Raw genomic sequence first — 24,407 nt, forward strand, 5'->3', positions numbered from 1 at the left:
AGTACCCCTAGTTGCCCTAAGCTAGCATATGAGGCCAGATTGGTTGCTAAGGGTTTTAAACAAGAAAAGGGAGTTGACTTTGATGAGATATTCTTTCATGTGGTCAAGATGATTATCCTACGCTTGGTATTGGCTTTGGTTACCCAGTTGGATTTGGATCTTTATCAAATGGATATTAAGACAACTTTCTTACATGGGGACATACGTGAAGATATTTATGTGCAGCACCCTAAGGGCTTTATGGAAGAAGTTAGGGAACAGATAGTGTGCAAATTGAAGAAGAGTCTTTATGGGCTTAACCAGGCACCTAGGCCCAATGGTACCATAAGTTTGATGCTTTTATACATTCACAGGGATATTCCCACAATGATATAGATTCGTGTCTATATACAAAGAGGGCCCATGATGCTACCGTAGCCTTATTATCTTGGTGCTTTATGTTGATGACATGCTTATTGCTGGGAGGAGTACTCATGTTGAGCTGGATGCTTTAAAGACTCAACTCAAGAAGAGCTTTGAGATAAAGGACATGGGATAGGACTCACATATACTTAGTATATGCATAACGTGCAATTGCTCTAAAAGAAACTTCTCTACTTGTCCTAGAAGGATAGTACTTAAGCAATTCCATATGTAGGATGGTAAGCCTATTGGTTGTTCGTTACCTTCTCATGTGAAGGTTAGTTAAGAAAATTGTCCCCGATCAGATGATGAGAGAGTTGAGATGGCCAAGATTTCATATCCATTTGAAGTGGGAAGTTTGATGTATACTACGGGGCCACTCGACCTGACATAATATTTGCAGTAGGAGTTGTGGCATATTATATGGATGCACCTAGCATGTGACATTGGCATGCTATAAAGGGTATCAAGAAGATACCTTAAAGGCATTCCAGATATATGCATTTGCTATGGTAGCTAGGATATAGGAGTCATGGATTACACTGATTCAAATTATACAGGACATGTAGACAGTAAGAAGTCCATCTCTAGGTATGTCTTTATCTTTTTTGGACATGCTATCTCTTATATGTCTTAGATGTAGAAATGCACAGCCTTGTCTACTACTGAGGCTAAGTACATTGTAGCCATCGAGGCTTGCAAGGAGGATCTATGGCTAGGCTATCTAGTTGCAGGTCTTAGTATAACTATGACTTCTATATTATATTTAGATTCAAAGAGTGCCATTCAATTGGCATGTAATCCTCAATCTTCCATGGGAAGAAAAATCGCATTGTGGTATGCTATCAATTCATCAAGCAGGTGGTAGAGGACAAGTCCATTGAGCGAGATCCCTATGGTTATGAATCCTACAAATCTTCTCACTAAAAGTCTCCAAGTGGAACGATATGCCTTCTTTGGGAAGATGATCGGCATAAGATGAGATACTGTCTTTCCTGATCCAGTTTTACTTATGTACATATTGTACTTTTCTTTTTCTCGTCGCTTGAGACACATTAACTTTCAAGTGAGAGGTTTTTGGGGTTAAAGGTGCATGTGCCTAGCCATCGACATTTACTTTGTATATTGTATCCACATACATGTACACTGCAAGTGGTGAGTGTCCATCACTATCACTTTATTTTTTATTTTTTAAGTGGCAATAGAATGAGGGAAGGCAGGTCACACATTGTGACTATTGGAGTTTCCACACATAGGTCTCTCTCTTCTTTGCTTAAACCTTCACAACTCTTGCTTCCCTCTTGCTTTTGCTTATGCTTCCACTTTTGCTCCACCTTTCAATGAGGACGTGTGAAAAGGTTTGAGGAAATTAGAGATGAAAATATGCTCAGTTGGGTGAATGTGATAATGTATGTTATTCCCTTTTATAAGAATTTTGAGCTAGTTGTCCTACCAATATTTTATATGTTTATTTTGATTTTACCCATTGAGAAATCTTTTTGGGGCTATATGAGAGCCAAAGGAATTTAGTTAACAACATGAGTTTAACTTTTAGGTAGCTTGGTATGGTGATCCAATGTGAAACTAAGTTCTAGAACATCATGTAGCAAGAATGACCTCCTCTTCCTCATGTGCTATGAGTCTTCATGGAGTCTCTTTCATCTTCATTAAGCGTGAATGATCTTTTTAAGCCCTAGACAACATCCCTGCAATAGAACCATCTTGAGATAGCACAATTACATCTCACTATCTAACTGTGATGCTCACCATGATGTCCCATTTGTGGCAATAATCTAATCAACTTTATTTAGTGAGAATGCCAATCTATTAACCTATGCTATGGAAAGAAAGTCCTTAAATTTTCTCACATTTATGGGTTGGCCCTTTGACCCAAGCTACTACTCCCTAGGTCACTATCATGTCTCCATTTGTACCATGGAGAAACAAATTGAGAACCCTATTCCATACCTCCTAGGCTCTAAGGCAGTCCCTTGCTTTGGGTCTCCTTGTTGAAATATTAGAGTTTTAGCATGGAAGAGTGTGCACAAGAGGGAGAAGAGAGCTCGCAACGTACAAGAAGAAGATCTTGCTTATTCAATTGCTCATGAAAGTACAACCTGTGCACTCTCTCATCTACATTCAGAGTGACACTTAAGGCTATTTATATAGCCTCTAAGTGAGCTAGGGTTAGGGTTTCCCCTGTCCTCTAGTCTATTCACACCTCACCTTCCCTCATGCACCCTTGCTTACATAGGGTTCTCATGCTATACTTTAAACACCCCCTCAATGCTAAGGTGGCATTGGATCACATAGCATGGAAATGTTCCCCCCTTAATAATCAATGGAATGCTTTTATAAAGTAGACTACAAGGATGTTTAAGGATAGATGATACAAAGGATACTATAAAAAGGTGGTCATCATGTGCTTTGGAGACATAGTTGGCCTCAAATTCTTTTGGTGCTTCAGGGGATATAGGATATTCACTGGTGATATGTCTTGTTTGCTTACATTTGTTGCACTTCATCTTGTTGGGATATTTTTTCCAATAGTTGCTTACAATATGTCCCTTTTTATTGCAAAAAGAACATTTAGGGGAAATGGTATGAACTAAGAGTTGATCACGAGCCGTTGAAGTAGATGTTGAACTAGTGTTGCCTTCCTTTTGATTTCTTTTCTCCTCATCTAGACAAGACTGAATAACACCTTCAATTGTAGGAATTGGTACATTTGTTAGAGTAGTTGCAAAAGTGGGAAGACTTTCCTTATAGCCTTTAAAAGTATTACAATGGCATCATCTTTAGCAACTTGAGCTACTGAAGTTGGTTGCGGCCTTAGCCCCTTCATGTGGGAAATGAACTTTCATGTCTTCTCCTTGCTTGTATTCCAAGCTGAAGAACTCTATTTTGAGGAAGATTTTGGAGTTGTTTCCTCCTGCACCATACAATTTCTCAAGCTCATCCCACTTGTTCTTTGCAGTTGTTGCGAGTTGATCAATGTGGTGGATTAAGGATCCATTTAAGTGCAACATTATCATAGCTTGGTTGGGCTCTTTCATCATCTTCTACATCTATAGGGTTGGATGGGTCAATGGCCTTGGTCCCTTTGATGAAGGGCTAGTAACCCCTCTTCGTCATTTTATATTTCACCAATACCTGTCCTGGATGGAAACATCTCCTATCAAACTTGTGGATTTGAGGTTTTACATCAACATAGGCCATGATAGGAAGGTCTTACCAGTGTCTACTAATCCTTTACAAAGCAGGCATTAAGAGCAGAATCAAATGAAAGGATGCTCAAATCAAATAAGTAACAAGCTGAAAGTGATTTAAAACCTGATTAAAATATCAACAAGATAACATTTGGAGAGGAGCAGTGGCATGATCACACTAAGTATAAACCCTAATATAATTGTTCATGGATCGTCCAATCAGCTCAATCACATCCGCTTCTCTTATTCTATCTTGAGCTTCTATTAGCTCATTTAGAGTCACCTAGTAGACATCCTCTATGGTGGACCCCTCTTTTGATTCATCACTTAATGAAGTCCCATTACTAGAAAAATCATCTAATGCATCTATTTCTGATGATGATAAAGATACTCCCTCATTTTAAGGAAATTCAAGATATGCATCCATTATCGCATGTTGAGGATGCCACATGGATGGACGAAGATACTCTCAACCAACAATATCCCCAGGTCCTCTCGAGATGAGGGCATCTAGATTCCTCTAAGGGGGAGAGGATGTAACAAGCCATGCTTCCTTCCATAGGAACCCCCCCCCCCCCCCCCCCTTTTTATCAGTACAAATTTCTTGGTTCACTGTCATTTTCTTTGCAGCTGGCATTTCACTTGACAAGGTTTATGCCCCGTGCTACCCATTATGGGACTGATGTCTAATGTGGATGCTTTTGGGTTCGGTTGCAGTATGGCAGATGCTTGGGCTTGAATCGACTTACATTTGAGAATTTTGTGGAGCAGTTTGCATTTGGTTGGCTTATCACTTATGCAGCTTGGATGGTATTTGGCCCTTAATGCCCCGATTATGGATCTTGGATTTACTTGGATGCAAATACATGTTTTGAGCAGTGCTTGCTCCATTGCCTTGGCAGTTGGTTATTGAGATTTCATTGCTCATTGATGCTTAGTTCTTTGCAGGTTACTCCTTGATCACTAGACTTCTTGACAATGCTTGGGTTTAGCAATTATGGATTTGTTGCTTCTATGTTGCCTAGCTTCTATGCTAGTTGGGTTGCTTTTGCCCATACAGGTCAGAGAGCAGTTGCTCTTGATACTTACTCGGCTATGCACTTTGTCTATTGTCATGTACTTTACAGAGCCACTTATTTGGATGTTGTTGTACAGATACTTGGGCTTCTCCTAGAGCTTGACCATTGTAGGATCTTATGCCACTTATCGGTCTTGCATAGACTTGGATGCTACTATGTGGTCTGATGTACTGCAGAGTCATGTTTGCCATTATGGTTATGGGTTGATTTGATGGCTGAATACCATATGCTCTTATGATAGATGTCTTATGCTTTACAGTACTGTGGTTGGTTATGTCACGTAGTTGGCTATGACTTTTCTTCATGTGGAAGCTTTTGCATCCTTGGTTGATGCCTTTATGTTCTCCCATCTATTGAGGTTTCATGAGCCTTTGTAGCATGCTTCTACCACTGATGTACTTGTAGATGATTGTCTTTATGAGCAAGTTCCCTCCGTTGGAATAGCCCTCGACTACTTGAGCTCCGTGGATGCTATGGATAGCCCTATTCATGATAACTTGGATTCCTTGTCATCTTCTATAGGTTCTTCTACTTCAGATGTTGTTTACTTCCATTGTGGGAAGCTTGGGCATGTTCAAAGAAAATGCTTTAGACAAATTAGAGAGCAGTAGAGACAGAGATGGACTCAACACGAGTAGAGAGTCAAAGATACAATAGATGTAGCAGGTGTTACCACTCTTACTAGTGGTGAGGTACATGCAGTTACCCATGATGATGTAGTTGAGCATGTACTCTTGTCATCTTATTTCCCTACAGCTTACTTGCTTAGTAATTAGGCCTATGCGTTTGATTGGCTTTTGGACTCTATGGCATCTTGTCATGTTGAGCATGGTTCTCTTCTTACACGGAGGTTGACGGATATATTGATTTGGGCCTTGAGCACTCTTATGGTATTGTTGGTACAGGGGATATACACCTAGCTTTGCCTAATTGGACTTCTCTTGTACTCATGGATGTTTTACATGTTCCCATGCTTAGTAAGAGCTTGATTTCTGTCAGTCAGTTGCATAATGTAGGATATACTATTTCTCTTCAGGATAGGCCATGGAAGATATGTCGTGGTTGCTTGGTTTTGGCCAGAGGTTCTAGAGTTGATTCTCATTACTCGTTGCATGTCTCTCATGTGGGAGATTCTATGGTTGCAGTTATTCAGATACCACATGCATTGTTATGACATTATTGCCTAGGCTATATGCACCACAGAGAGATGGAGATCTTGTCTCGTTTAGACTCATTGTTTCCTCCTATATCACTTATAGATCTTGATACTTGCCCTGATTATACTCTTGGTCCTTGCAGAGCCCCCTTGGCTTATGGCAATTGTACGAGGCATGCTTCTCTAGATCTTGTCCATTATGCAGTACATGGACCTATGCCTTCCCAGTCACGTGGTGGAGCGTCGTACTTTATGACCTTTGTTGATCATGTTACCCACCGTGTTTGGGCTTTTCCCTTTGTGCAGATTGAGGATGTTGCAGTTATGCTTGATAGGTTTATGGATTTTGCTAGTAGCAGGCCTAGGTGCTTGCAAATGGATTATGAGAGTCATGCTCTCTCTCCTAGCTTTCGGATCTCTTGTCAGCAATATGGCATTGATTTCTTATGCCCATAGTATTATGGGATTGCTCATGTCATGTGCCTGGCCTTACAAGCAAAGGTTACTTCTATGCTTACCACATCTGGATTGTCTTATGGCTTTTGGGCTGAGGCCCTTATGACGACAGTCTATTTCGTTAAAACAGGACATCGTGCTTAACCTTGGATGGTATTACACCCCATGAGGCATGGAGTGGCATGCAGCCCTCCTATGATTACTCAAGGATGTTTGACTGCCAGGCATCTATACGTATGCCACATGAGCCTATGTCACGTAGATGTATCCTCCTTGGTTATGGAGATGGTGACTTTAAGGCCTACAGATTATGGGATTTGGATGCCCAGCAAGTCATATGTAGTTGTCGTGTTGTCCTCTATGAGACACAGACACCTCTCAGGCCTCTTGATGAGCGTTCAGTACGCTTTATGGCTGATTTTACAGCAGCTATAGTGCCATTACATCAAGTTGTTTATGTTGAAAATGAGGTACTTATTGGCCCTGATGACATAGCTATGCATAGCAGTCAGGATCAGGATGTTGGTGGTCAGTTGCTAGACCCCTTGCAGGCTCATGAGAGCCGTTTTCTTGTAGTTTTGCAGGCTAGATAGCTAGCCATATGTCAGTCTTCCGCTTAGCTGAGGCCACATGTAGTCTTGAGACCTCGTTGGACAAGTGTCCAGGATGTTGGCTCTCTTTCAGTGATTGACTCTAGAGAGTTTGATTGCTCTCCGCTGTCTTGTATGCGCTACAGTGATGCTATGCGCGACTCTTATGCTTTACAACTGTGCACTAATTAGTTATGTTTGCTTCATGAGAAGCATTCTTGGATTGCTCCATTGTATGGAGTTGTGGGATCGCTTATCTTCTGGATGTCATGGACTCGAGGATGCTTGACTCTTCTTCTGCAAAGGTTCTTGACACTTCTTGCACAGCTCGCTTTTTGATTGGGCGTTGGGTGAGATGTCATGATTCCCCATCTTGTCTTTTTTTCTTTTCTTTTCTTTGTTTTCACTTCCCAGCCACATTGGCCTTTTAGTGGAAGGTTGTTGGGGTAAAAGGCCTCTGGGCCTACATGTGTACACTGTGACATAATATGATAGTGCAATAAGGCAGTGAGTTCAGTTGGACAACACCTACATTGTGTGTGCTCTTCTCTCCTGCATCTTCCTCTTCTCCTTCTCCACTGCCATTGCATCCCCTTCAATATAGCCTCTGAGTAAGCTGGGGTTAAGGTTTTCCTCGTCCTCTAGTCTTTTGTTGCATCACATATGTGAACTCTAATATAACTAAGGTAAGATCCAACTAGTAAACTCTTGCTTATGTTGAGCCATAAGGAAAATCAAAATTTTGAGAGATGCCTAGTTAATACCAATGCTGTGAGTCCACTAGGGCCATTCTCATCTTGTTCAACTATATTCTCTTCCCCAACTTGCCATTGTAATCAAAGAAAGGTACATATGGGAGCTTTTTAAGGGTGGTTTGAGGCTTGCTCAATAAGTCCAGTATCTCTTGCAAGTGTTTGGGTTGATCTATATGCCATCTCTTGCAAGGTAGAGCATTAACCTTTCCATGGGTAGTAAGCATATTGAAAAAATGAATGTTGATGCATTTTTCACTTTGAAGAAACAAGAAACAAGATACACAATTGCTATTGTGACAATTGAAAATGGGGTCCCAATAGGCCCAAAGACTAAAATACACCTTTAGGCCCAAATAGGCCCAAATACTAAAAGATGGAGTGAAGAATCAATGTGTTAGCCCAAACTACCTTTAGGTGAATTTCTAGGTTGAAGGACAATTGAATGGTTTCAAAATGTATACATCCAAGCTTCCCTTTACACTAAAAATTGTTCTCTAACTTTAACATGAATGTTACTTTTATGTAAGAGTTGTTACTTTTCCTATAGCAAGGGCCTATAGTTAATAGTAAAGTCAATGAAGATTTAATGAATTTATGCTTGTATAATTGGACCTTCACCTTTCATAGGTTTGTGGAAAAAAACAGAAGGGACGTTGAAGAAAAATCTGAGCAATTGAAGGCAATATCAAACTTGGCAGCACTTTTTGCGGGCTTTGCAGTAGTGACCTTAACACAATTTCAATTTGATCCGACTACTATAAGCATAGTAAGTCATATGGTTTTGCAAGTTTGTGTGTAGTAAAACGTCCTAGTGCAATTCAGATGAGCATTTTTATGGATAAGAAGTGATTGAATATTCCCAAATCTTGACTTTCATAATGTAATCCATACCAAAATTCTTAAATTGTGGTTTTTAATGAAGTTTGGAATTTCTTTTTTTCTTTTAGGATTGTACAAGAACCATATAAGTTGGCCGAATTGATGAGAGGCTAGCATGTGAGAGTGCAATGTTAAGATATAAGCCTCAAGAAGTTAGCGCCTTCACTAGGATGTTAGAGTGTGAACTTGAGAAATTAGCACCTTCATTCAATATTCTAAAATAATTGAGTAAGGCTCTGGCGTCGAGATAGGCTAGTTATACACCCAATGGTGGATGCCCACTTTGCAAGTATTAACCAATCAAAATACTTCTTTAGGGGTCAGATATTCACAATCCTTTACACACTGGAGAGGACATGATCTATTGTTTACTTGTTAAACAAGTGAACTCCCCCGACTACTTTTGGACGGGGAGTCTCGCCCGCCTAGGTCGTAAAGTGACATACAAGGGTGCACCTTTTGTATTTGCAATCAATCAAATAAATTATAAATATAATAATTTTTACTTTTTTACAAAACTTGTCCTTTTGTTGTGTAAAAGCTTTGTACCCATGTCCATGCCCAACTTAAAAAATTACATCATCCACCATTTGGTGTGTAACCAGCCATGGCTCCTTTTGGGTGGGTGAGAAAGTATATGGCTCGTTTTGGGTGGGTGAGGAAGTAGGGTGGAGAGACCGTTGAGCTGAACGTGCCTTAAAGGGGCGTTTAAACGCTTTTATTACTTTGTCACACGATGGCGCATTCCTCTGCACGCTTGCATGCAAGGAGGTAGGCCCCACCAAAGACCCCGGCGTCAACCCCGACTCGGGAGTCTGAGCAGAGGGTGAGGAAGACTCGAATGAGGGAAAGGAGCTTGATTACACTGAAGTGGTTCGGAAAGACTCCTTCGATCAGGAAGCCACAGAGAGAAAGCTATGCTGGAGGAGATGCAAGAAGAAGTTGGCAGGAGGCGAGCAGAAGTTCATGCAGGCAACTGTCGCTTTCTCCCTACCTAAGCTTCGGGCTAGGTATGCTGATCATTCTCTCTCTGGGCTCTTTTTCTTATTCCTAGGGAAGCCTCCGGGAGAGTACGAGTTCGAGCGTTGGTTCGATGTCACATTCCAAGGGCGGACCTTACTATAGTCCTTCAGGTTCGTTGGCCGTGGTTTCTTCCTTGCTCTGGATAACTCGGAGCAAGAGCGTGACTGGATTTTGGGCAGCATATTTTGGCATAAAGGCAATTTGGTGTATACCGCCCAGGATATACTTCAGAACGAATTCTCGGTATGGGTCACCTCCCCTTTCCTCCTAGACTGGATGGACAATGAAGTGCACTCTTTGGCAGAAGCTCTGGGGCAAATTCTGTATGTTCCCCCTCTCGCTAACGGCATCTCACGGACAGAAAAGCGTGCCTGCATCCTCTTGGAGTTGTAGCTGATGACAATGGCATGGAGCTTCATTCTGAGGTATGCTTGTCCTCCTTACCCGACTCTTGTTATGTATGCAAATCTGCTGGGCACTATGCTAGAGATGGCCCATAGAGGATCGTAGTGGAGGGAAGATTCATCCATCTAAACCCAACGTCACACCTTGCCAACCAATCAGCAAGCCAAGAAAGGTCCAAACACTGATGCAGACAGATTCACCAAAGTTGTCAGAGGTTAGCATCAAAATTCCAAAGCAGATGGCCTCGAATCATCACAAAAGGAGAATGCCCCAATGGACAAAGGCAAAACCAAGATTGTGGGTAAATCCTCTGCTCATAAGATTTCGATTAAGAAAGACGTTAGGAGGCTGTTGGTTGAACGCAATATTTATGCTGTCCTGCAAGGTGTGAAAGTCATTGATAAACAGCTCGCACACTTCACAAAAGGTCAGGATCCTCCCCTGGAATGTCAGGGGAATCGGGTCACCAAAGAAGTATGAGGCTTGCAACAAGATTCTAAAGTCAGGGCAGGCTGATGTTATTGGGCTTCAAGAAGTTAAAGTTTTGGAAATTCAGTGGGAATGGAAAGGCTTTGAGGAATACTAGCACTTTGGGGCACACACTACTAAATATTGAGGATGTGGCAGCCAAATTCCCCCTCAGAGGCAAGGAGTACAAGCTCTCATGTACAACAACACACCTAAATAGTTCAATGATGGTGCTGTTGTCCACCAGCTGGCACTTGCATCCAGTCCCCCCTCCTGCTGTTGGTGACTATCTTAGCCAGTCTACAGTGTCAAACATCATTTATAGGCTACGTTTACTGCTGTTGGATCTGCTGCTGCTTGTGTTTATCAGTTTCCTGATGTTGCCTGATTGCTGATGTCATCCAGATAGCTAAATTTACTTCTCAGCACTGCCATGTCATCAGATTTGCTGCAGCAGCTATTGCTTCCATCATCTTGACTGTCTTCAGTCAGGGGGGAGGATTGCCGCAGAAGATCCGCCACTGCCATCATTTCACCCTGCCCGCCAACAAGCCGCCATTAAAAATCGTCTCCTCTTCCTCCACGTGGATTCCTGACGGCCACAGAAGCTTCCAAGAAGCTTCTTGGAAGCTTCGAAGGGGGCTCTCTAAGCCCCCTTTTCTATTTCCCTTCTCAAGCGGTCTTTTACACCCCCGAGAATTAGGCTTTTCCCCCCTTGCATCCCCTATAAAGCCCACCTTAGCCTGGGTTTTTAAACCCCCTTCTCGTGGATTCGCACTAGCCAGTTTTAAAACCCCTTTTCCATTGGCCCTACAAAGCGGTTTTTACAAACCCAGGATTTAAGCCCCCTTTTCTCCCCTTACTTTCCACAAGGCCATTTTACTCTCGATTTCCTTTAAAAACCCTTCCTACACAAGTCCTTTAAAAGCTATTTTTATCCCTTCTCGCGGAGGCCATTTTATATCCGGAATTTAAAAGCCTTTTTCATTGCATCCGTCACAAGGCCAATCTCCTTGCCGGGTTCAAGGGCTTTCCCATTGAAACCTCCTAAATATAACTTTTCTTTCCTCCGAGCTTCGAGGAGGAAGCCTATAAGGTCTTCGCGTACGAGGGACATGGGCCAAGATCATAAGTTTGCGGCCAAGGCAAGAAGGTCGAATTCGCGATGATCCCTAAAAAGGTACAAGACACAACCGCAGGAGGATCATCTCCTAACATTCATGTGGACATTTCACCGAACCCACAAGTCCAGGTTTTCTTCCTATTTCTTGATTTATGTTGAAGTATTACAAACATGTATGGTTAATTCATGGAATTAGGTTGCGCTTACGCTTGTCAAATCCACTGAGTTTGATAAAGATGCACTTTTGTGCGCTTGAAGTACATTGGCTAATTTAAGGAAATAACTCACAATTGAAGAATCGGTCCTTTGTATTTCTCAAAGAAACGAACGAAAGAAGAACATAAGATATCTATGCATTCTTAGCAAGTTGTTTCTATACATTGCAAAGTATCAAATCTAGATAAACTAATGACCATCTTTACAAATCAAAATTATTGTAGTACACTTCGATTATGCATGGAAAGATTAAATCGCATGTCGCATTATTAGACATCTCTTCTTCGCAATGATTCATTAAAGAAGGTTGCTAACAACGTAGGAATTTGCAAGGTATGGAAATGATTCTAGGGCTGTATGAAGAAGGTTAATCTCTAGTCAATTGGCATAAATCTCAATCAACTACGTAAGAAGTTAGGGAGAGGTTGTGTAATGCTCATTCAACACACAAATATTTCATGAAGTTAGGGAAAGGCTGCATGGTTCATTTTAACATAAAACCCTAAAAGTTTAGCGCATGAATCTTGAATGCATGTTCTAGAAGGATCAATAGAAATTATGTCGTAGCTTAACATACTCTTTGATCTTAACCAGAAAAGTTAGGGGTTGTAAATCTAATCATACGTAGGCAATGAATCGTGTGCTTACGAGAATGGTATCATAATGCAACTAGTTTTTTCCCTCTTTGATCAAGACAATATCTTCAAGAATAGACAAGTAAATTGGTACCCTAAACACCTAAACCGCAAAGGACTCGCTTAAGAATGGTTAGAACGATGGAACATATCCCAAGTGCTAACTAGGGTTTAGCACGTTGAGGACGTGATCTAGTCGCACTTATTGCCAAGTTGAAACTCTCATACCCTAAAGACCTGCCTACATTCACGGAATGTAGGGACAATAGGACATACTTGCGAGAAACGATCTAGGGTTTCTACCCTAAGGATCACTCGCTAAAAAGATGAAACTCGGTTTGAGTTGGAATCCTAGGATCGACGATGTCGGCCTAGTGCAATCAGGAACGGATTGGATATGAAGACATCCTAACCCTGTTTCCTATCTAATCATGATTCCGTGATTAGAAGACACCGTTCGATGGGTAAAATAGTCCCATGGATTAGATGCGACACTTGTGCAACAAGTTGCAGAGTCGCATGATCTTGTGGTTTGATCACAAGGGAATGGCCAATTCCTCGGAATGAGATTGACAGATTCTTGTGCAAGGTTATCTTGCAAGAGGATGAGTAGTCGTCCTGATATAGTACATTTCTTGGGAAAAGTGACCAAGATAAGGGGATTAGATATTTGATTGGAAGCAAAGGACCAATCAATAATTTGGCGCAATATACTTTCTGTTAATAAAACTTAAGGTATTGGTTAAGTTGGGTTAATAGGGTATGGCCCTAACCCAAGGAGATACGGGTTATCAAACAAAACCTTGGGGATCTTGCCAAGTCGCAATTGATCCCGGATCGAATGTTGGATGCATTCGGAGAGAAGGATTCACTCCTTAGCAGTTGGTCAAATTAACGACCACTGGAAATGATTGTGCTTGTAACAGTTTAGAGAGCACTGTTTGCTTCCTTTGCTCAAGGAATTAAAGGATGAAAAGATATCTAATGCTTCAGGTTGAAGGCTTGAAGGGAGAGGCAGTCTCGGTTACCCCTGACTGTTTGCCTAACCCTAACCAAGGGGGTTGTTAACCGCGCTGAGAAGGTGGACCGAACCCGCCGCGAGAGGTCTCTCCGTTGAGCGCTACTTGGAGCAGGAGGATGCTTGGGTGCTAGGGGGGGCTCTGGCCGTGAATCCCTCGCCTTCCGGGCCCTCCACAAGAGGCCAACGTGACTCGGGATTGGATCTCGATGCCCGCATACTAGTCTACGGGCGGAATCTTGGATTAGTAATCTCTAAGGATTGCTGGATAGCCTTCGGGCGGATTATGGATAAGCCTACGGGTTAGACTTTATAAATGTATTCCAAAGATAAATATGATAAACTGTTGAAAAGGAACTTCTTTGTCACTGTTTTTCTATGTCAAGTGCTAAGATTACGTGAAGGAACCGGTGCCTAAACGGGCTAATTAAGGAAGCTGCTTGATGCATGTCCCACTAAATGTGGTAGTTAATTTGACAACTAAAAGAAGTGAGGAAAGTGCGGTGGATGTGGCCATGGGTCCGTCCTACGGATGGGTGGTCCCGGTTGGCCGGAGACTTTTCTCAATCATAATGGACAGCAAAAAGATCGTCTCAAAGGAAATGAATAGCAAAGGTGCTGACCTAGACTCTAGGTTATAGTAATCCCGATTTACGCTGTTTTAGGGGAACGGAATGGGACTATGCCTTATGGCAGAGAGGTCGAGCCTTGCATCCCTCTCGTTTCCCATTCTCCTTGAACCAAGTGCAGCGTTGGTTCGACGCTAGTTGCCGTTTAGGAAATGACCATTAGGCAAAACCCTGATTCCGGTCGGTCCTAAGTGGGAACGGCCAGAATACTTCCGCTACGTGGCAGACACGGAAAGTCCTAGATCGCAAACCCCGTAACATTCCATGGGAGTGCCGGGCGGAGCTTTCTAAACCTCCTTTCCGATGGACTGCTAAGACGTGTCCTGAAGGGAAAGGTTGGACACGTTACAATTGGTATCAGAGCGAACCAACGAAGGATTTGTTTTTTTTAAAGAAATCTTAATAAAAGTCTCATGCAATGATAGTCCCGACATTGAAGATACAGACGGTGCGATCTTTATGTTGTACACAACATGACCCTCCACTGGCAAAAATCGAAACTAAGGTTTAAAAAAATCCGCATATCTACATGTGTACCTCCTCTCGGGAGGAGGTTAAGAGGATAATGTTAGATTTATTGCAAATTTTTTAAATTCTCTTTCCCCCAGCCGAAGCGTGGTTGAGGGAAGAGGATGGGGCTACAATGGGAAGTCGTGAGGTGGAAGAAGAGACTGCATGCGGGGCACCACGTGGGGGAGGGAGGCCTTACCTCCCCTTCCTATAAATACCCTCCTCTATGGGGTGAAGAGGAGAAGGAAAGTTGAGTCGTGATGCTGCCAGGCCGTGTGAGAGAGAGAGTAGAGCTACGTTGCTCTAAGTGCACCGTGAGGGGGGAGGATTGCCGCAGAAGATTCGCCATTGCTATCATTTCGCCCCTGCCTGCTAACAAGTCGCCATTAAAAATCGTCTTCTCTTCCTCCACGTGGATTCCTGACGGCCACAGAAACTTCCAAGAAGCTTCTTGGAAGCTTCGAAGGGGGCTCTCTAAGCCCCCTTTTCTATTGCCCTTGTCAAGCGGTCTTTTATACCCCCGAGAATTAGGCTTTTCCTCCCTTGCATCCCCTATAAAGCCCACCTTAGCTTGGGTTTTTAAACCCCCTTCTCGTGGATTCGCACTAGCCAGTTTTAAAACCCCTTTTCCATTGGCCCTACAAGCGGTTTTTACAAACCCGGGATTTAAGCCCCCTTTTTCACCCTTACATTCCACAATGCCATTTTACTCTCGATTTCCTTTAAAAACCCTTCCCACACAAGTCCTTTAAAAGCTATTTTTATCCCTTTCCGTGGAGGCCATTTTATATCCGGAATTTTAAAGCCTTTTTCATTGCATCCGTCACAAGGCCAATCTCCTTGTCGGGTTCAAGGGCTTTCCCATTGAAACCTCCTAAATATAACTTTTCTTTCCTCCGAGCTTCGAGGAGGAAGCCTATAAGGTCTTTGCGTACGAGGGAGACGGGCCAAGATCATAAGTTTGCAGTCAAGGCAAGAAGACCGAATTCGCGATAGCCCCTAAAAAGGCACAAGGCGCAACCGCAGCAGGATCATCTCCTAACATTCATGTGGACATTTCACCGAACCCACAAGTCCAGGTTTTCTTCCTATTTCTTGATTTATGTTGAAGTATTACAAACATGCATGGTTAATTCATGGAATTAGGTTGCGCTTACGCTTGTCAAATCCACCGAGTTTGATAAAGATGCACTTTTGCGCTTGAAGTACATTGGCTAATTTAAGGAAATAACTCACAATTAAAGAATCGGTCATTTGTATTTCTCAAAGAAACGAACGAAAGAACATAAGATATCTATGCATTCTTAGCAAGTTGTTTCTATACATTGCAAAGTATCAAATCTAGATAAACTAATGACCATCTTTACAAATCGAAATTATTGTAGTACACTTCGATTATGCATGGAAAGATTAAATCGCATGTCGCATTATTAGACATCTCTTCTTCGCAATGATTCATTAAAGAAGGTTGCTAACAACCGTAGGAATTTGCAAGGTATGGAAATGATTCTAGGGCTGCATGAAGAAGGTTAATCTCTAGTCAATTGGCATAAATCTCAATCAACTACGTACGAAGTTAGGGAAAGGTTGTGTAATGCTCATTCAGCGTATAAATATTTCATGAAGTTAGGGAAAGGCTGCATGGTTCATTTTAACATAAAACCCTAAAAGTTTAGCGGCATGAATCTTGAATGCATGTTCTAGAAGGTGTCAAGATTGTGGGAGAGAAGGAAGGAGTCTCACTTGTAGCTATCTTGCTTGCACAATGGGGGAATACACACAGAAGGTGGAGGCTGAAAACTGTTTTTCTCTTCTTAGTTGTGTAAGCCAAAAGAACTCTAGTACAAAGAAATAGAAGAACCCTATATATGGGTCTCAAACCAAACTCAACTAACTAAGGTGGCATACTAACTGAGCCACGAACTAGAGTAGATAAGGATAGCTATCATGTAGCTATTATTCATGGGCGGTGTACCAACCGCGTCTGCAACTGACAAGTCGGTGACATAAATACACAACGGTCACCCTGGCGTATCACGAGTGGAGCTCGATATCTCAACACTCCCCCTCGAGCTCAATCCCAATTCCTGCACACCAAGCAGGTCTCTGAACTTGCGCAGCTTCTCTGCGCCCAATGCCTTCGTGAATATGTCAGCTACCTGATCCTCTGTGTTGACATAAACTAGATCAATAAGACCTAGTAAAACCCTCTCTCGCACATAGTGATAATGCACCTCAATGTGCTTTGTTCTAGCATGATAGACTGGGTTATTTGCCAAGTGTATACTACTCATGTTGTCACAATAAATAACAACTGGCCCATCTGTAGGCTCATGCATATCATAAAGTAGCTTATGCAACCAAGCTACCTCACATGCAGCCATTGCTGCACCCCTGTACTCAGCCTCTGTGCTCGACAAGGCAACTGTAGGCTGTTTCTTGCTGCTCCAAGTGACTGCAGCACTCCCAAAAGAGATCACATATCCACTGGTAGATCGTCTATCAGAAATACTACCAGCCCAATCAGCATCAGTGTATCCATGCAACTGTATTTGAACCCCAGTCTCATAAAATAGTCCATACTGCAATGTGGACTTCACATACCTGAGTATGCGTCTTGCCGCATCCAAATGTGGTTTCCTTGGAGCCTGCATAAACTGACTTACCAATCCAACAGCATAGCTCAAATCTGGCCTGGTAATAGTCATATAAATCAAACTTCCTACTATGCGTCTGTACATAGTAGGATCTTCTAGAAGCTCACCTGCATCTGTGCTCAGCTTCACATTCTGCTCCAAAGGAATTGAAATAGGCTTACAGCCTGTCATCCCATATTTGGACAGCATGTCCAATCCATACCGCCTCTGCAAGAGCTGTATCTCACTTGGTGATCTAATCACCTCAATGCCCAAGAAATAATGCAGCTCTCCCAAATCCTTCATCTCAAACTTCTGCTTCAATAGCATTTTCACATGAAGGATATCTTCGTCACTATCACTTGTCATAATCAAATCATCAACATAAATGACAAGTAGCATAATACCTTTCTTTGTTTTTCTCACATAAAGTGAGAAATCTGCCTTGGAAATCTGAAAGCCAATAGTGACAAGATACTGTCCTATCTTGTCAGACCATGCTCTAGGTGCTTGCTTCAAGCCATACAAGGCTTTCTTCAACCTGCAAACAAACTCAGGATGAACAACATGCACATAACCTGGTGGCTGCTCCATATAGACCTCTTCTTGCAAATCACCATGCAAGAAGACATTCTTTACATCCATCTGATGTAAAGACCATCCCTTTGATGCAGCTATAGCAATGACTGCTCTTACAGTTGCCATCCTTGCAACTGGACTGAATGTTTCTTCATAGTCGATGCCATATGTTTGTGCATACCCCTTGACTACTAATCTTGCATTGTATCTGTTCACAGAACCATCTGCATTGTGCTTCACCTTATAAACCCACTTACAGCCAATTGCATTCTTACCTTTAGGCAAAGGTACTAACTCCCATGTAGCATTTTCTTCCAAGGCATCCATTTCTTCATCCATGGCTTTCTCCCATTTTTCTTTTTCCATGGCTTCCTCAAAAGAAGTGGGTTCTGGTTCCTGTATCACTTTAACCATATATGCATAATGAATGGCTGTAAATCCATCATATTTCAGCCTATCCACAGGATACCTAGCTCTCGTAGACCTGCGCAAAGTAGGTTCACTCCCAGGTGCTCTCAAAACATCCCTGGTCTTCCTTACTCCAGGTGTAACAATAGAAGGAATACCCAACTCATCATCAATGCTCTGTTCTGAGCCACTGGATTCACCATCCACATAAGAGTGACCTGCATTCACATCAAACATGGGCTGATCAACCTTCTCTTTTCCTTTTCGTGATACCTGCATACCACTATCTGCATTACTTTGAGAAGATTCTCCTGATCTCAATCTGCCTGTCCATGGCGAAGAATGTGAACCACTACTAGAGGACGCTCCAGGTCCACTAATATTTTGTGACTGCTGCTGTGAATTTTGTGCAGCATTACCATTTTGTGCATCTACATCATCAATCACATTTACTGGTTTATACCAGCTACTCATCTCATCAAAAACAACATCTCTGCTCACTGTAAACTTACGAGTAGAAGGGTTATAGCATCTATACTCTTTTTGCTGCAGAGAGTAACCAATAAAGATGCACTTCTCAGCTTTTGGATCCAACTTGGATCTCAACTCATCTGGCACATGTACATAGGCAATGCAACAAAAAATTTTCAAATGAGAAATATCTGGTTTCCTACCAGTATACCTCTCCTCTGGAGTCATTCCATGTATTGCTACAGTGGGAGTCCTGTTCATTATGTAGACTGCTGTAGCAACTGCTTCAGCCCAATAAAAATCTGGCAAGTCTTTTTCATTGAGCATGGCACGAGATACCTCTCCAATATGCCTGTTTTTTCTTTCTGCAATTCCATTTTGTTGTGGGGTATGACTGCATGAATATTGTTGCTTTATGCCATGCTCCTGCAGGAACCTTGCAAACTCATTTGAGAGGTACTCTCCCCCTCCATCTGACCTTACTCTGCAAGCCTGTTTCTTTTTCAACCATAGCTTTAAGAGTTTTGAAATGCCCAAAAACTTCACTTTTCTTTTTCATAAAATACACCCAAACTTTTCTGCTATAGTCATCAATAAAACTGACAAAATAATGACAGCCTCCAAGAGATGCAGCTTTAGTTGTCCACACATCAAAGTGGATTAATTCCAATGGCTTCTTACTCTCTTGAACATGTCTAGGAAATGGTTTCCTTGCCTGTTTTCCAAACTGACAGGCTTCACATACCTTATGCATTTTTGCAACCTTGAATTTCGGCAAACCTGCAACAATATTTTGGGCCTGCATTGATTTAAGTCGCTGTACATTAACATGACCAATGCGTTTATGCCAGATATCAATATCTGCAACTACACCGGTCCCATGTGCAAACATTGCTGCACTCAATTCAGACATGTCTGCATCCAATGTAAACATTCTGCCCTTCTTCTTTCCTTTTGCTATCAGGCGACCTTTATTTTTCATATCCTCAACAAAGCATCCATGAGGATTAAATCTGACCTGCAAGCCCTGTTCAACCATTTGACCAACAGAAACCAGATTCTTGGTGATATTCGGGACATGAAATACATCGGACAGGTATTTCTTTTTCCCATCCTGCATAGACAAGGGAATTTTTCCAATCTGCACAATAGGATGTGCAGTATCATCACCAGTCTCCACAAATCCTGGTTTTTCCATTTTCCTTGTATTCTCCATCCATTCTGCATGACCTGTCATGTGGTTTGATGCACCTGAGTCAACATACCATACATCGTTGCTTTCTTCTGCACTTGTCACAGAATTGTTCATGTGCTGCACCATAAACAGATGCTCATTTCTGTCATCACCCTGTCTACTAGAGAATGCATAATTTCCTTGTTGCAGTTTTCCATTCATGATGTCATTCTGCTTTTTATAGCAGTCTTTAGCCATATGACCCATTTTACCACAATAGTAGCATTCAACATTACTGTTTGCATTTTGGCCTCTTTGCCATCCACCACGACCTCTTTGGCTCCCCCTGCCTCTAGAGTTACCACGTCCTCCTCCATAGGACTGGTTTTCTTGAGTTTGCTGTATATTCTGATTTCTACCACGGCCTCCATATCGGCCTCCTCTACCTCTGCCTCTACCTCTTCCAGCATTTGAGTAGAAGACAGCTTCTTTTGAAGTTCCTCCTGAAGAAGATGCACCACCATTTCTTTGCTCCTCAGAAATTAGAAGAGCAATCAGCTCCTCAAAATCAGGAAATCTTTCACGAACTGAAATGGATGTCCGAAACTGTGCATAATTCTTTCCTAGACCATTCAAGGTCACAGAAACTAAATCATCATCTTCCACTGGTGACCCAATGGAAGCAAGTGCATCTGCAATCTTCTTCACTTTCATGTGGTAGTCGTTGATGCTCATATTTTCTCTTTGCACATTGTGCAACTCTTGCTTGAGCTGCATTTTCCTGGCTTGCGTATTTGTGCTATACATTTTTGACAAAGTATCCCATGCCTCCTTTGGCGTACTTGCATCTTGAATATGCACAATCATAGTCTGAAATGCTGATAGACAGCCAATACATAACTTTCCTGGCTCTCTCATGCCATGCTTTACATGCCTGCATTTGCTGTTGATTGGGAACATCAGGAAGAACTGGTTCTTCTTCATTTCCTGCAACAAATTCCCAATATCCTTTTCCCATAAGGAAATTCGTCATTCTAAACTTCCATGCTTGGAAGTTGTTCTTGTCAAGCTTTTCAGTGACAATCTGTGAAAGAGAATCAGATGCCATTACAGAAGACTGCAAAAAAAATTCTGTCACTGCAAAAACCACAGCTTCACCCTCACAAGGAAAAATCTGCAAAACTGGCGAAAGTGGTATTTGACCACACAGTCACTTCCTAGTGACGATTTTGCATCAACAGGCAACAGGGATGATTCTGTAACTCCCAATGTCTCTGCGTACAAGCATACAAAGCAATTTTTACAGTAACTATTCACCGACCTGTAGAACAGTGGCTGCACAGCATAAAACTGGGCCTTTTCCTGAGTGCGTGCAGAAAACTTTCGCCTCCAAAACAGGCCCCCAAATGGCCTCAAATAAAAAAAACAAGGTCGCCATGGGCTAAAGCCCTCTCCCGCAGCATATACTGCCCTCTTGCTTCACCGCGAAGGGCGTCTCAACCTGAGACAATGCACTCCTGCACTTTCCGGCTGTGCTACCTGCAGAGATCTGCTCCCGAAACAGAAAATGAAAGCAACACTGCTCCTCTTACCAGAACACCGCGAGCTTGGCTTGCTTTCTTGAGCTCCTTACCACGAACAAGGCTCTGATACCATGTCAAGATTGTGGGAGAGAAGGAAGGAGTCTCACTTGTAGCTATCTTGCTTGCACAATGGGGGAATACACACAGAAGGTGGAGGCTGAAAACTGTTTTTCTCTTCTTAGTTGTGTAAGCCAAAAGAACTCTAGTACAAAGAAATAGAAGAACCCTATATATGGGTCTCAAACCAAACTCAACTAACTAAGGTGGCATACTAACTGAGCCACGAACTAGAGTAGATAAGGATAGCTATCATGTAGCTATTATTCATGGGCGGTGTACCAACCGCGTCTGCAACTGACAAGTCGGTGACATAAATACACAACGGTCACCCTGGCGTATCACGAGTGGAGCTCAATATCTCAACAGAAGGATCAATTGAAATTATGTCGTAGCTTAACATACGCTTTGATCTTAACCAGAAAAGTTAGGGGTTGTAAATCTAATCAAACGTAGGCAATGAATCGTGTGCTTATGAGAATGGTATCGTAATGCAACTAGTTTTTTTCCTCTTTGATCAAGACAATATCTTCAAGAATAGACAAGTAAATTGGTACCCTAAACACCTAAACCGCAAAGGACTCGCTAGAACGATGGAACATATCCCAAGTGCTAATTAGGGTTTAGCATGTTGAGGACGTGACCTAGTCGCACTTATTGCCAAGTTGAAACTCTCATACCCTAAAGACCTGTCTACATTCACGGAATGTAGGGACAATAGTATATACTTACGAGAAACGATCTAGGGTTTCTACCCTAAGGATCGCTCGCTAAAAAGATAAAACTCGGTTTGAGTTGGAATCCTAGGATCGACGATGTCGGCCTAGTGCAATCAGGAACGGATTGGATATGAAGACATCCAACCCTTTTTCCTATCTAATCATGATTTTGTGATTAGAAGACACCGTTCGATGGGTAAAATAGTCCCATGGATTAGATGCAACACTTGTGCAACAAGTTGCAAAGTCGCATGATCTTGTGGTTTGATCACAAGAGAATGGCCAATTCCTCGGAATGAGATTAACAGATTCTTGCACAAGGTTATCTTGCAAGAGGATGAGTAGTCGTCCTGATATAGTACATTTCTTGGAAAAAGTGACCAAGATAAGGGGATTAGATATTTGATTGGAAGCAAAGGACCAATCAATAATTTGGCGCAACATACTTTCTGTTAATAAAACTTAAGGTATTGGTTAAGTTGGGTTAATAGGGTACGGCCCTAACCCAAGGAGATACGGGTTATCAAACAAAACCTTGGGGACCTTGCCAAGTCACAATTGATCCCGGATCGAATGTTGGATGGATTTGGAGAGAAGGATTCACTCCTTAGCAGTTGGCCAAATTAACGACCACTGGAAATGATTGTGCTTGTAACAGTTTAGAGAGCACTGTTTGCTTTGTTTGCTCAAGGAATTAAAGGATGAAAAGATATCTAATGCTTCAGGTTGAAGGCCTGAAGGGAGAGGTAGCCTCAGTTACCCCTGACTGTCTGTCTGCCTAACCCTAATCAAGGGGGTTGTTAATTGCGCCGGGAAGGTGGACCGAACCCGCCGTGAGAGGTCTCTCCGTTGAGCGCTACTTGGAGCAGGAGGACGCTTGGGTGCCGGGGGGGCTCTGGCCGTAAATCCCTCGCCTTCCGAGCCCTGCATAAGAGGCCAACGTGACTTGGGATTGGATCTCGAGGCCCGCATACTAGTCTATGTGCAGAATCTTGGATTAGTAATCTCAGTGGATTACTAGATACCTTCGGGTGGATTATGGATAATCCTACGGGTTGGACTTTATAAATGTATTCCAAAGATGATCAAGGGCTCACCAAGAGAGATCATGGAGTCACCATAGACAACCAATGAAATTGTATTTGCAGCCTAATTAGGACTATTTCATACTTGTAATGTTACTCCTTAATTGAAATACAAAACCCATCATGTAACCAAAAGAGACCAAAACTTGCATGCTAGTGCCTCATATTGTGATGCTTTGGTGGTAAGCTAAGAAAAGAAACAAAGCAAATCTAAAAGAGTAAAATGCAATGGAAAGTCTATGTAAACGAATGTGCAAAAATATAAACTAAGTTCTAAAAGTATATTGGCCTAAAAAAAAAGTAGCATATGAGCCTGATTGTAAGAGTTGAATTGCTCGACTAGCCTAAGGATGTACTATCCAAGTGTACCTTAAGGGACCTAGGAGGTACTAACCAAAGGGTTTGGCTACCATCTAGACATCTTGCAGCAGGAGGTCTTTTCCAAAGAGAAATTGTAACAAGACGGAGAAACTGATTGGATGGTGGTTGCATCATGAGCCCTTAGAAGAGTGGCTAGATGAGCTTGCGGTGAGAAGTCCAATGTGGCTAGTGCACAAGACTAGTCAACCATACTTCAAGTGACAAACCCAAAGTGTTGACAACTAGGAAAGGTATGTTGGCTGCACAATTTTCCAAAGGCAATACAAGCTGATCGTGGTGACTACATCTGGCATCATGATTGGGAACGAGTTTAGCAATCTTCTTTTTCATCTTCCGTTTGAGTATATTGCAAGGAACAATGAAGATAAGTCTAGCTAGTGAATTGGAGTGTGTTGGGAATAAAAAGCCCTCGTGCCTTTTATATGTGCTCGGGTGTGAACACACCCTTAGCACACTTGTACTTTCACATATAAATCTATCTAAAAACCTAAAGAGATACACTCTCGTTATTGTACCCACAAGTCGAGCTCGCACACACTCTCTCTACTCTGCACTCTCTCTGTCTCTCTCTTGTTAGCAAGCACTGCGTGTCTTGATCCTCGCGCCACCTCTGAGCTCAACAAACTAGTATCAGAGCCATCAGGTTCTGTGTGCTTCCTGAGACTTGACGAGACCAACTGACAGTACTGACGACCAGCCGACAGCTGGAGTTCTTGGCGACCTGTGTGTGTCGGCCTGAGGCAGAAGACCATGTGTGCAGA

The 24,407-nt window shown here is 42.3% G+C and overlaps 1 protein-coding gene across 5 annotated transcripts in view; it reads left to right on the forward strand.

Moving 5' to 3' along the window:
* The window catches only part of LOC148018495 (uncharacterized), a 58,726-nt gene that overhangs the window by 19,026 nt on the left and 15,293 nt on the right, over positions 1-24,407 (forward strand). For 3 of the 5 annotated variants that reach the window (XM_087662303.1, XM_087662299.1, XM_087662301.1), the window contains exon 3: positions 8,275-8,413. In XM_087662303.1, the coding sequence (XP_087518429.1) occupies positions 8,275-8,413 (139 nt within the window). The remainder of the gene's footprint in view (positions 1-8,274; positions 8,414-24,407) is intronic. The other 2 variants (XM_087662300.1, XM_087662302.1) reach the window with 1 other exon arrangement.

This window comes from Lygodium microphyllum, chromosome 21 (genome assembly GCF_053477565.2).
Source record: "Lygodium microphyllum isolate KBCC chromosome 21, Lygodium_microphyllum_v1.1.10, whole genome shotgun sequence".
NCBI classification, from domain to species: domain Eukaryota; kingdom Viridiplantae; phylum Streptophyta; class Polypodiopsida; order Schizaeales; family Lygodiaceae; genus Lygodium; species Lygodium microphyllum.